Source organism: Artemia sp. Qi Xiang Cuo, chromosome 6, assembly GCF_049724085.1.
Source record: "Artemia sp. Qi Xiang Cuo chromosome 6, ASM4972408v1, whole genome shotgun sequence".
NCBI lineage: Eukaryota > Metazoa > Arthropoda > Branchiopoda > Anostraca > Artemiidae > Artemia > Artemia sp. Qi Xiang Cuo.
The window spans coordinates 21,554,942-21,569,895 of record NC_142799.1 but is presented as its reverse complement, the minus strand read 5'-3'; the positions used below and the strand labels follow the sequence as shown (position 1 = coordinate 21,569,895).

At 31.4% G+C, this 14,954-nt stretch overlaps 1 protein-coding gene across 2 annotated transcripts in view; it reads left to right on the top strand.

Annotated features, from left to right (window-relative positions):
* LOC148950972 (uncharacterized) overlaps positions 1-14,954 on the top strand; it is a 268,560-nt gene that overhangs the window by 96,341 nt on the left and 157,265 nt on the right. For both annotated transcript variants that reach the window (XM_089090534.1, XM_089090533.1), the window contains exon 4: positions 13,972-14,057. In XM_089090534.1, coding sequence (XP_088946660.1) covers positions 13,972-14,057 — 86 coding nt within the window. The remainder of the gene's footprint in view (positions 1-13,971; positions 14,058-14,954) is intronic.

Below are 14,954 nucleotides of genomic sequence, written 5' to 3'. Positions count from 1 at the left end.
TTCGTATTGGATACATTATGTGAACAGGTGATCTTTCTCCTTAAAAAATTAATTATCGGTTTTTCACACTAATTTAAAACGTATATGCATGTGTAAGTTTGCACTTGACCAATTTAATGAATTAGTTTTCATTTTAGGTGTCCTGGTACTTTAAGAGTTTAGAATTTTAGCTTAGAGTCTTAGCTTAGAGTTTTTGTTAGAGTTCTAGATTATTTTAGTTTTAGTTAAGAGTTTAGAGTTTTTAGCTTAGAGTCTTAGCTTAGAGGTTTTTTTTGTTGAAGTTCTAGTTTAGTTTTAGTTAATAGTTTAGAGTTTTAGCTTAGAGTCTTAGCTTAGAGTTTTTGCTAGAGTTGAAGTTTAGTTTAGTAATAGTTAAGAGTTTAGAGTTTTAGCTTAGAGTATTAGCTTAGAGTTATTGTTAGAGTTCTAGTTTAGTTTAGATATAGTTAAGAGTTTGGAGTTTACCTTAGAGACTTAGCTTAGAGTTTTATTTTATTTTAGTTTTAGTTAAGAGTTTAGAGTTTTTAGCTTAGAGTATTAGCTTAAAGTTTTTTGTTGAATTTCTATTTTAGTTTAGTTTTATCTAATAGTTTATAGTTTTAGCTTAGAGTCTTAGATTACAGTTTTTGTTAGATTTTAAGTTTTGTTTAGTAATAATTAATAGTTTATAGTTTTACATTATACACTTAGCTTAGAGTTTTAGTTTAGTTTAGTTTTAGTTAAGAGTTTAGAGTTTTTAGCTTAGGGTCTTAGTTTAGAGTTTTTTTTGTTGAAGTTCTAGTTTAGTTTTATTTAAGAGTTTACAGTTTTAGCTTATAGCCTTAGCTTAGAGTTTTAGTTAGAGTTGAAGTTTAGCTTAGTAATAGTTGAGAGTTTTAGCTTAGAGTCTTAGCTTAGAGTTTTTGTTATAGTTCTAGTTTAGTCTAGTTATAGTCAAGAGTTTAGAGTTTTAACTTAGAGACTTAGATTAGAGTTTTAGTTTAGTTTTAGCTTAGAGTCTTAGCTTAGTTTTATTTAGAGTTCTAGTTTAGTTTATTTTTATTTTAGTGTTTTTAGCTTAGAGTCTTAGCTTATTGTTTTTGTTGAAGTTCTAGTTTAGTTTATTTTTAGTTAAGAGTTTAGAGTTTTAGCTTAGAGTCTTAGCTTAGAGTTTTTGTTAGAGTTCTAGTTTAGTTTAGTTTTAGTTAAGAATTTAGAGTTTTTAGCTTAGAGTCTTAGCCTAGAGGTTTAGAGTTCTAGTTTAGTTTAGTTTTAGTTAAAAGTTTAGAGTTTTACCATAGAGTCTTAGCTTAGAGTTGAAGTTTAGTTTTGTTACAGTTAAGAATTTAGAGTTATAGCTTAGAGTCCTAGCTTAAAGTTTTACTTAAAGTTGTAGTTTAGTTAAGTTTTAGTTAAGAGTTTCGAGTTTTAGCTTAGAGTCTTACCTTAGAGTTTTTGTTAGAGTTCTAGTTTAGTTTAGATATAGTTAAGAGTTGGGAGTTTTACCTTAGAGACTTAGCTTAGAGTTTTAGTTTAGTTTAGTTTTAGTTAAGAGTTTAGATTTTTTATCTTAGAGTCTTAGCCTAGAGTTAAACTCTAAATTCTTAACTATAACTAAACTAAACTTCAACTCTAACTAAAACTCTAAGCTAAGACTCTGAGCTAAAACTCTAAACTATTAACTAAAACTATTCTAAACAAGAACTCTAACAAAAACTCTAAGCTAAGACTCTAGGCTAAAACTCTAAACTCTTAACTAAAACTAAACTAAACTGGAGCTTCAACAAAAACTCTAAGCTAAGACTCTAAGATAAAAACTCTAAACTCTTAACTAAAACTAAACTAAACTAGATCTCTAACAAAAACTCTAAGCTAAGACTCTAAGATAAAATTCTATACTCTTAACTAAAACTAAACTAAAACTCTAAGCTAAATTTCGAGGATAAAACTCCAAAAGCTTAACTATATATAAAATAAAATATAAATAAAACAAAAAATCTAAGATAAGACTCTAATATAAAAAAACTATAAAATATTAAATAAAACTAAACTAAAACTCTAACAAAAACTCTAAGCTAAGACTCTAAGCTAAAACTCTAAACTATTAACTAAAACTAAACTAAACTTGAACTTCAACAAAAACTCTAAGCTAAGACTCTAAGCTAAAAACTCTAAACTTTAACTAAAACTAAAATAAACTAGAACTCTAAAAAAAACTCTAGGCTAAGACTATAAGCTAAATTTCTAAACTCTTAACTAAAACCAAATTAAACTAGAACTCTAACTAAAACTATAATATAAGATTCTATTGTAAAACACAAAACTCTTAACTAAAAGTAAACTAAACTAGAACTCTAACTGAAACTCAACGGAAAAACATCAAACTCTTAACTAAAACTAAACTAAACGAGAACTCTAACTAAAACTCTAAGCTAAGACTCTATGCTAAAACTCCAAACTCTTAAATAAAACTAAAATAAGCTAGAAGTCTAACAAAAACTCTAAACTGAGACTCTGAGCTAAAACTCTAAACTCTTAACTAAAACTAAACTAAACTAGAACTACATCAAAAACTCTAAGCTAAGACTATAATATAAAAACTCTAAACTATTAACTAAAACTAAACTAAACTATAACTCTAACAAAAAATCTAGGATAAGAATATAAGCTAAAAATCTAAACTCTTAACTAAAACTAAACTAAACTATAACTCTAATTAAAACTCTAAGCTAAGACTCTATGGTAAAACACCAAACTCTTAACTAAAAGTAAACTAAACTAGAACTCTAACTGAAACTCAAAGGTAAAACATCAAACTCTTAACTAAAATTAAACTAAACTAGAACTCTAAAAAAAATTCTAAGCTAATACTCTAAGTTAAAACTATAAACTATGAACTAGAATTAAACTAAACTAGATAAGCAACAAAAACTCTAAGCTATGAATCAGCTAAAACTCTAAAATCTTTACTAAAACTTAAGAAAAATATAACTTTAAGTAAAAATTTAAGCTAAGACTCTAAGCTAACACTCTAAATTCTTAACTGTAACTAAACTAAACTTTAGCTCTAACTGAAAGTATAAGCTAAGATTCTATGGTAAAACTATAAACTCTTAACTAAAACTAAACTAAACTAGAACTCTAAATAAAACTAAGATATTAATATAATCAAAAAACTCTAAACTCCTATCTAAAACTAAACTAAACTAGAACTCTAATTCAAACTCCAGGTGTAAGCTAAAACTCTAAACAAAAACTAAACTAAACTAGAACTTCAAGAAAAACTCTAAACTAAGACTCTAAGCTAAAAACACTAAACTCTTAACTAAAACTAAAATAAAACTCTAACAAAAACTCTAAGCTGAGACTCTAAGCTAAAATTCTAAACTCTTAAGTAAAACTAAACTGAACTAAAACTCTAAGCTAGGTCTCTAAGGTAAAACTCCAAACTCTTAACTATAACTAAACTAAACTAGAAGTTCAACAAAAACTCTAAACTAAGACTAAGCTAAAAACACTAAACTCTTAACTAAAACTAAACTAAAACTCTAACAAAAACTCTAAGCTGAGACTATAAGCTAAAACTCTAAACTCTTATTTAAAACTAAACTAAAATAAAACTCTAAGCTAAGCATATAATTTAAAACTCCAAACTATTAAACATAAATAAACTAAAATATAACAATTAAAAAAAACTCTAAGCTAATACTCTAAGCTAAAAATCTAAACACTAATATGAAACTAAACTAAAATATAACTCGAACAAAAAATCTAATATAAAAATCTAAGCTAAAACTCTTAAATAAAACTAAACTAGATCTTCAACAAAAAAAACTCTAAGCTAAGACCCAAAGCTAAAAACTCTAAACTCTTAACTAAAACTAAACTAAACTAAAACTCCAAGCTAAGTCTCTAAGGTAAAACTCTAAACTCTTAAGTATTTCTAAACTAAACTTCAACTCTAACAAAAACTCTAAGCTAACACTCTAAGCTAAAACTCTAAACTATTAGCTAAAACTAAACTAAACTAGAACTTCAACAAAAAAACTCTAGGCTAAGACTCTAAGCTAAAAACTCTTAACTCTTAACTAAAACTAAACTAAAACTCTAAGCTAAGTCTCTAAGGTAAAACTCCAAACTCTTAACTATATCGAAACTAAACTAGAACTCTAACAAAAACTCTAAGGTAAGACTCTAAGCTAAAACTCGAAACTCTTAACTAAAACTTAACTAAACTACAACTTTAAGTAAAACTCTAAGCTATGACTCTAAGCTAAAACTCTAAATTCTTAACTGTAACTAAACTAAACTTCAACTCTAACTAAAACTCTAACCTAAGACTCTATGGTAAAACTCTAAACTCTTGACTAAAACTAAACTAAACTTGAACTCTTACTAAAACTCTAAGATAATACTATAATATAAAAAATATAAAATATTAAATAAAACTAAACTAAACTATAACTCTAAAAAAAACTATAATCTAATACACTAATATAAAAAACTCTAAACTCTTAACTAAAACTAAACTAAACTAAAACTCTAAGCTAAGTCTCTAAGGTAAAACTCCAAACTCTTAACTATATCTAAACTAAACTAGAACTCTAACAATAACTCTAAGCTAAGAATCTAAGCTAAAACTCTAAACTCTTAACTGTTACTAAACTAAACTTCAACTTTAACAAAAACTCTAAACTAAGACTCTAAGCTAAAACTCTAAACTCTTAACCAAAACTAAACTAAACTAGAACTTCAACAAAAACTATAAGCTAAGAATCTAAGCTAAAAACTCTTAACTAAAACTAAAATAAACTAGAAACGTAAATAAAACTAAGCTAATACTCTAATATAAAACTAAACAAAAACTCTAATCTAAGTCTCTAAGTTAAACTCCAAACTTTTAACTAAATCTAAACTAAACTTGAACTCTAACAAAAACTCTAAGCTAAGACTCTAAGATAAAAATCTAAACTCTTAACTATTACTAAACTAAACTTCAAATCTAACAAAAACTCTAAGCTAAGACTCTAAGCTAAAACTCTAAACTATTAACTAAAACTAAACTAAACTAGAGCTTCAACAAAATCTCTAAGCTAAGACACAAAGCTAAAAACTCTAAACTCTTAACTAAAACTAAACTAAACTAAAACTCTAAGCTAAGTCTCTAAGGTAAAACTCTAAACTCTTAAGTATTACTAAACTAAACTTCAACTCTAACAAAAACTCTAAGCTAAGACTCTAAGCTAAAACTCTAAACTATTACATAAAACTAAACTAAACTAGAACTTCAACAAAAAAACTCTAGGCTAAGACTCTAAGCTAAAAACTCTTAACTAAAACTAAACTAAAACTCTAAGCTAAGTCTCTAAGGTAAAACTCCAAACTCTTAACTATATCTAAACTAAACTAGAACTCTAACAATAACTCTAAGCTAAGACTCTAAGCTAAAACTCTAAACTCTTAACTATTACTAAACTAAACTTCAACTCTAGCAAAAACTCTAAGCTAAGACTCTAAGCTAAAACTCTAAACTATTAACTAAAACTAAACTAAACTTGAACTTCAACATAAACTCTAAGCTAAGACTCTAAGCTAAAAACTCTAAACTCTTAGCTAAAACTAAAATAAACTAGAACTCTAACAAAAACTCTAAGCTAAGACTCTAAGCTAAAATTCGAAACTCTTAAAGTACCAAGGACACCTAAAATGAAAACTAATTCATTAAATTGGTCAAGTACAAACTTACACAGCCATATACGTCTTAAATTAGTGTGAAAACCCGATAATTCATTTTTTAAGGAGAAAGATCACTTGTTCACATAATGTATCCAATACGAAAGTTCGTGGTCAATTTCAAAAATAAAGAACATGTGCTGTTAAACATCAGAAAATGACCTAAAAATAAATAAATCACCATATAGCCCTAGAAAGTGTTGTTTTCTTGTATGTTCAGGTAAAACAGAAATCGGAACCTAGTTCAGCAAAGCTCTTTTCTTTGAAAAATACTTTTAAGGAATGCTTCTTGAAAAGAGCTTGGCTAGATTAGGCGTAGTCTTGATGTTACTAGGATTTTTGGCATTCCAGGATCTTTTAACCATGAAGCAGTGTAAAGGTAAACATTAATGATTCTAAAAGAAAGTATCAATATATAGGCTATCCCTATTGGTAGTTTTGTAGACCTAATGACTTCCACTGATAGCCTACCTTATGTAGGCTAAGGTAAGACACCTAGTAGGCTGTGTGATTTGCTTGAATATTTTGATATATATCTACCTCATAGTTACCATATAATAGTAGCATATACCTTTTATGCTTTTTTTTATATTAGAAATACAAATTACTCGGGTGAGCACTGTTTGACTAGACATATTAAAGTCATTGGTTCTTTATACTCTAAGCAACAAATATTGTCATTTACTCTTATATACATAGCACTATAAAATCAAAACAATAGGCAATAATATGTTTCCTTAAAACATGGAGAATGATATAAAGTCTTCTGTATGACTTTTTAAACATCAAATTATTATAGAGAAACATGAATAAAGTTATACAGAATGCTTTTTGGTTTTCTTATTGAATGTATGATCCACTAAAATGTCATACAAAAGAAATTACATTACCCCACTGATACATAGAGAAAACAACTAAGTCATACAGATGACCTTTCATAGTTCCAATTGCAGTTCCGGCAACTTGGTGGTCACATATCAATCCTAAAACTTAGTCAACATACCTGAGAATTTATGTGGCCAGGAAAATTAGGCTTAGGATGCTTCTTCATCAGTAAGTTCCATAGACAGTGTCTGTTGTGAGTTAGCCCAAAAATCTTAGTCATCTCTATTGTAATTCAAGTAGACTTTCCAAGTAGGCCTGTCCCCCTAGAGTCTAAGGCTTTTTGACCAAGTTTTAGGATTAACATGACCACTAAGTCACCTGGACTTGCAGTCCGCAGTCAGAAAACCCAATATATTAGCCAAGACAGTTACACTAAAACAGAATTAATTGAAAATTGGTTGACTGAAAAGTTGCCTGGCCTTTTGTGCAAACAAGTGGCATAGGGTCTACCTGCCTAAAGTCTTAGACAGGCAACCCAGTTTATAAGCTCAGACAGTTACACTATCATAAAATTCATTCAAAGTTGGTTGACCCAACAAGTTGCCTGGATTTGTAGTCCGCAGTCAGAAAACCCAATCTATAAGTCAAGACAGTTACACTAAAACAGAATTAATTGAAAATTGGTTGACTGAAAAGTTGCATGGCCTTGTGTGCAAACAAGTGGCATAGGGTCTACCTGCCTAAAGTCTTAGACAGGCAACCCAGTTTATAAGCTCAGACAGTTACACTATCATAAAATTCATTCAAAATTGGTTGACCCAACAAGTTGCCTGGATTTGCATGTGAACAAGTTACATAAGGTCTGCCTGCCTATAGTCTCAGGCAATGGCAGCTGAGTTTTAGGACTAACATATGAACATCAAATTGCCTGGATTCACATGCAAACCAGTAGCAATAATAATAATCGATTGAATTTACAGAACATATATCCTATTGGCCTTCAAAAAATTATGGGTATTTATTAGTGAAAAGGATGTTACACTGTTATACTAAAGCAAAGCAGGAAGAAAGGTACTGTTCTAATATCTGGGGAACATGCAAGAAGTTAAGTTTGGTTAATGCTAGTGAAATATAACAAAATAGGATAAAAATATAATAGTTTAGAAACAAATTTGGCTGTATATTTGCACATTAGGAGGGTGGGGGTAAAGCCTAGCATATAATAAATACATAACCTAAATTAACCTAGGTACCTTTTTTCCTCCTAAACCCCAAAAAACTAAAGCTTGAATATAGCTCCTGGAGTGAGAAACCCCTTGTTTATAGAGCATAAGATAGGAAATTGCTGGGTAGTGTTATCTGTTCGGAGATATTATGTAATCAATTGACAAAATCCAGAAAACATCCATCAAAGTGAGAAAGTTCCTGTTTTTTCATTCTCACTGACAAAAACCATAAAACAGACATAGATTGATGTTGATATCCATGAAAAACATCAAATAAATTGACCAACACACATAACCGTCCAAGAAAACGACATCAAAGTGAGAAAATTCCTGTTTTTTCAAATTATCATTGACAAAAACCATAAAACAGTTCATTCTCACTGACAAAAACCATAAAACAGACATAAATTGCTGTTGACATCCATCAAAGTGAGAAAAATACTGTTTTTCTATTCTCACTGACAAAAACCATAAAACAGACATAAATTGCTGTTGACATCCATAAATGTTAGAAAATTCCTATTTTTTCATTCTCACTGACAAAAACCATAAAACAGACATAAATTGCTGTTGACATCCATTAAAGTGAGAAAGTTCCTGTTTTTTCATTCTCACTGACAAAAACCATAAAACAGACATGAATTGCTGTTGACATCCATGAAAAACATCAAATAAATTGACCAACACACAACCGTCCAAGAAAACATCCGTCAAAGTGAGAAAGTTCCTGTTTTTCCATTCTCACTGACAAAAACCATAAAACAGACATAAATTGCTGTTGACATCCATCAAAGTGAGAAATTTCCTGTTTTTCAAATTCTCACTGACAAAACCATAAAACAGACATGAATTGCTGTTGACATCCATGAATGTGAGAAAGTTCCTGTTTTTCCATTCTCACTCACAAAAACCATAAAACAGACATAAATCGATGTTGACATTCATGAAAAACATAAAATAAATTGACAAACACACATAACCTTCCATTAAACAACCATCAATTTTACAAAATTCCTGTTTTTTCAAGTGAGAAAAATACTGTTTTTCCATTCTCACTGACAAAAACCATAAAACAGACATAAATTACTGTTGACATCCATGAAAAACATCAAATAAATTGACCAACACACATAATCATCCATGAAAACATCCATAAATGTGAGAAAATTCCTGTTTTTTCATTCTCACTGACAACAAACAGACATAAATTATGTAAAAAAAGTTGTAGGTGGCAGCAGGGGTGCGTGATCGTGTCAATAGGGGCATCTCTACTAAAAAATAACCTCTAGTTTTTGAGATCTCAAGATGGACATATTTTATCTACAAATGACATATTTTTCGATGCTGTTTGGACACATTCATGGACCACAAAATTGCCAACCCTGCCTGGCCTGTGTTCGCTACTTTACGCGCGCTTTAAGGCTATTTCATAGTGCCATTTGATTTTCGAGTATGATCCCTAGCACCAGTAGGATTTCTTTACTAGCTTTATGAAAGATTCGCTTTAGTGTCAGTGTCTTTATTATACAAATACCCACATTCACTGTCCTCCGTCCGATAAACCATCTCGTCTAGAACCACCGCTAACCGAGGCAGTAACACGGAGAAGCATGTTGTACTCGGACTACCCACAAAAAGAGAGTCCGTACTGGTTACTTTAAGAACAACTTCGTCAAACTATATAAGCTCACTTGTAACGGACTCCTGGGGGCAGTTTTATGTGTATATATATATTTTTTTTTAATGTCTAATGATTCTTTGAAAAGGAAATGCAACAAAAACAACCCTATAAGAAAAGAAGTTGACAAGTGTTGTGTGTTTGTTGACAAGTTTTTTCACAAATAAAATCCGGATATGCTGTTTTATATGTCAGTGTTATATATTCTGTGTCATAATACACGTTCTTAGTATAGTTTTTTTTCTGGAGGAATTAAAAATTAAGGAGTAATTAAAAAAAAACAAAAAAAAAACAACTTACTCGCCTTTATATGCCTAAAATACATGTTTCTGTTTCAATTCTGAGATTGTAGTGAACTTAATAATAGTGGCTGGATTTCTAATTCAGTTAGATGTAATCATTTTACTAGTTTTTTTCTAAAATTGATTTCTCGTTACTATAATATATCTCCCGGTTACTGTCTAAATAGCTCCCGGATCCGCTTCATTATGGCCAAATTATATCAGGGTTAGTTCTTACCGTTGAAACTGCAACTGAGCAACTAAAGTCTTCACCGACTGATATTAATGCTAAATAATTAGCCAAAATTACAAAGACTTGTATGAGTTAGAGCCGTCATGAAAACTAATCTGCATCGAAATCGCCAATTTCACTTCAATCGTAATACGAGGAAAATCTCATCGGATTACTCGTCTTTTCGCCCCGTAACAGGTGCATGTAATATGTTTAAATTCCTTAAGTACATTTAATTTCTTCATTTAAATATAAATGTGATTGTTGGCTGTAATCATTATTGGTCGTCATGCTCAGTGTATTCTCTCTTCCCCTATACAAAATAGTCTCTCTGAGTGGTTTCCACTTTAAGTATGCTGACTGGGCCTTTCTAGGGACTTGGACAGTGTGGTTCACATTCAAGTGCTTTTTCTCTTTTTGACAATGATGTAAATCCTGCTATTAATTTCCTTCTTAGTGTAAGGCAGGGATGTATTTTGCCCCCTAGTATATCCAAAGTGTCTATATCTGTTATTTTAGATGAAATTTGGTCAAATTATCTCATTCGGCCTGCAGACGTTTCTTATTTGATATTTCTCTTAGGGCTGATTAAGTTTGAGTTTTTAACGTTTAACAATGTTTGACGTTAAACGTCTTTTATACGTTTAACTTTTACTAGTATGCCTTTATCTCATGCTTTCCTCGTGTGTCGTTGCCTTTCTAAACGGTGTCTTCTGTTCTTTCTTTTTGGTGGTTAGGCATCACTGATGCAAACCAAATCTATAACGCTCGGGTTGTTCTAAAATTGTTGCTAATCGTGGGAGGTATAATAGACGTGCCCTCGGTAGGTTGTAGGAGGTTCGGCTCAAAAGTAATGAGACTAGTATTACTGCAAGTGACGTGGCAACCCTGCGCAGTTATCCTTGAGACAGCGCGTGTCTCAGGACCCTTCCATAGCTAAGTTCGAGTTTAAACTCCGTCCGATAACTACGCGATTTGTGAGACTGCGATTGGTGAAGTTATGTTTTCGTTGTGCGTCACGGAATATCTCAATACTAACCGAAACTCTAAAACAGAATTTTGATATCGATAGATACATTAAAAGAATGGTTTTTTATGCTAATTCCAACTATACAAGATTCATTAAGTTTAGTGTTAACCATCAAAAGCTACGAGCCTGAAAAAATTTGCCTGATTTTCGAAAAAAAGTGAGGGAAATATTCCCAAAAAGTCAAGGAATGTTAGTGAAAATTACACCCTACGATTTGGCGTATCAAAGAACCCTTCTGTAGAGGTTCCAAGCTGTATTCTTCAAAAATGTAGAATTTTAAACTTTTTGCCAGAAGAAAGATCACGGATGCGTGTTTATTTATTTATTTACTTTTGTCCCAGTGGTGATCATATCGAACCAATGGTCCTAAAATATCGGCAGAGGCTCACTCAAACGGAAATTAAAATTCTAGTCCCCTTTGGCCGTCATTTTGGGACTTTAAAAACCATCCAAAAGGCTTTAACAAACATTCTGAAGACTATAATATGCGAAGACTTCCAGCGCAGCTACGAGGAGCAAGAACAACGTCTCCAGCGGTGTATAGCTGCCCAAGGGAACTGCTTTGAAGGGGATAACATCGATGTATGAATTTAATAAAAACTTTGTTAAGAAGAAAATCAGTATCTTTATTTTTTTACCGCACCTCATATTTACTTTCTGCCAGCATTCTTTCCTTTATATGCGTGGTCTTTAATTCCTTTTAAGAAAGAATGATTTTAAGCAAATTTGACCATTTTATTTCCGATATTAAAAATTTTTATTTATAATATCTAGCAAATTAGATGTCCAAATTGATGTCCGAGAGGTCAAAGCGAAGTTGACCATGCTGCACAAAAGGTTGTATGTATCAGTATTTTTGCAAGTATTGCCTCATCAAAATATAGTTCCTTTTCTTCTTCTTTAGTTGCCCTTTGTACATTCATTGAATTTAATTCCTTTTTTTCAGTATAATATGGGTCAAAATTAAATTATTATTCAAAAATAGTTACTTTTAGTAATAACTGTTTTAAAGCAGATGTCAGCTGCACCTATTTAAAATTCGTCTTTGTCATTCTAACGAGCTGTTTGGCCTTTCTACTCAGGATTAAAGGTATATATTCCCTCTAAAACGAGTGATTTTGCAACAAGTATGCAGCTGTAACTTGCGCCCAAAGGAAAAGGTACTTCTGTAATTGGATTCACTAATCTCAGCCAGATCAGCCAGAATTGAGATATTACGTAAACTTGCTAAGAATATAAACTTGCTTAAAATGGAAAACTGTTTCTTTTCTACGATTTTCAACCTTAATTTAAAAAATCATATATACCAAATTTGAAAAGTATAATCCGGTAGATGGATAGAACTGAATCTCAGCTATGGAGCGATAGCAAAATGATCGTCCTTCATTGATATATTAGAACTGCAAGAGAGCAGAAATATAACATACCAAAACTTTTACAGGAACCATACAGCGAACAGAATTTCAGTGAACATTTAGTTTAACAAGATGATGGATTTTGAATGTGCCATGTAATTCCTGAATTCTCCTTATTCAGGACGAAAGATATGTGCATAAGAATAAAATCCTTTTGTCGTTCGGGGGGAGGAGGGGGGGGGTGGCTTGGACCAGGGGTGGATCCAGAATTTTTTTTAGGTGGGGGGAGGGCAAAATTGGCTGTTCCGATAAAATTGCGTTAGGAGCAAGTTTAATTAGCACAAAATTGCGTTAATTAAGTAAATTACAGTACTTTAGACTATGTTAGGGGGGTGCCCCCCTGGATCCGCCACTGGCTCAGCCCTAATTATTTATTTGAAATATCGGTCATTATTAAATGTTTTATGTTGCACGTGTTCTTGCTTTATTTCTCATCTTTAAAGTAATGGTGTATATGCAAGACGATGTGAAAATGGTTCAGACACACTAGTAAGATGATTTTTCATCCTTGTCATCGGTGTTATTTCAAATACCCTGACAAAAAAGACTACAGAATAGGAGGAAGAGTGGAGTTTCAGCTCTATATCCCTGTTTTTTTTTATTATATGCAGTGATTGAGATCACGGACATGATTGAGATCACGGAGTGATGAGATCACGGATATATTGTTTTGCTTATGATTTTGACTTCAAAGATATTTACTATAAAAATGATATTTTTTTGTTTTGTAGATGGCACTGGTTCCAGTTTTTACAATAATTTTTAATTCACAACTATCCCAAAAGAGTATAATGAGTGTTTATCAATAGTTTTTATTTATGAATTTCACAGATGTTGGCTTTTGTAAGAAAATAGAAGATATTCTCAAACGTAGTTGGAAATGAAATCCTTTTCGTAGAAATGTGGATAAAATACTTATAAGGACAAAAAAAAAAATCCACAGTGTGATTTCTAGAGGCAAAGTTGGTGCGACGAAAAACTGAATACATCTGAAATTTGGTGATAAAAATGGGGTTACTCGCAAGGGATAGATTAAGTAACAATAAATGAAAATAAAGAACAACATGTCCATATATGGATGGTCCTTTGATACGAATAGAAAACAATAACACACTTCCAGAAAGATATATTAAACAATAGAAGTGCTTAGACAATTTTTTTTAAAAGTAAACTCGCTAAATTTTAGTGCTTTTAAGCAGTATATTGTGACTAAACTCTTTGTTGCGACATAATATAATTATAAGAGTGCATAATATTGATAAAATCCCAGGTTGGTTAGTTGTGACCTATTGGCACTTCTTACCCTACATTTTCTAAGCAGAAAAATGAATTTGGTCATTGATCTTCGGGAGGGATATATTGTCCCAAACCCCACATAACTAGCGCGTTAAACAAAACTGTAGGAAATGTAAGAAGAATGTAAAAAAAGCGGAATAGCGAGGGATGAGAATGGGGGCTAAAAAAAAAACTAACAGAGGCCCTCCCTCCTGTGAATGAGTCTCAAACCCACGTATACGAAACTGAAATACCTCTTTAAGCTTCGCACTGTATATTTCCTCTTTTCTTTTGTAGATCCCCTATATGGAATTGACGATACTTGGCCTGATGAGCTGATTGATAAATTTACGGAATTTGAGTGCAATCTTTGTGATAGCAAGGTAAGCGTTCATCTCTTACTTCAGGTCCTTATTATTTAGGCTTCATTACAGGTATACCTACACCGGAATGGTGTAGCGACAGGAAAGACACTAAATTAGAATTTTACGGAAAATCTGGAGGAAAAGGTGTGCCAATAATTCACCTCTTTTGCGAATCTTCGTAGGCTGATCGCATTATTCCTTAAGAACATGTCAGAAGGGGAAACCATATAACCCCGCCTCTTTAAATTGACTGGTTCTCTTCAGTTAAAGTAAAATAAAAAAACAGAAAGTAAAAAGAAAAGAGTAAAAATAATGAAAGGTAAATTCTCACCAGATTGGTTTTCCTCTTGTTTCCTTTAGTGTACTTCCATGACCTTTGCGACGTATTCTCTTAATCCGATAACATTGTTCCTTAAGTGTATATCAGAAAAGGAAGCCAAATAGCTTCACCTTTTTTGCCCGTTTTTGCAAAGTCGGATTTTGACTAAGCATGGGCACTGTTATGTTTTTCTGAAGAAACAGAAAAAAAAATAAACAGGGCTTGAATGAAACAGAACAGAAACAGAACAGATCAACAAAAAAACAGAAGCCCTGTTTCTGTTTCTGTTCTGTTTTTTTGGTAAAAAAAAACATAAAACAGCTGTTTTCGTTCAAAAAACAGCTGTTTAAACTGCTGTTTTTCGAACACTTAAAGCTTAAAGAAGAAAAAATTTGTAAATTATAAGTTTTGGTTTATTATCAGTACTATTTCAGCCTTTCCGCAAAAAAGAACAGTTTTTCAATAAAGGGGCGAAAACTGTTTATGCCTACAACGTCGCGATCCTGTTTTATTATTATTTTCTTCCATTTTCCTCTTCCTTTTTTACGAAAATACACTTTTATGTTTATACAGAATCTTCTTAAACTTCCCGGTAA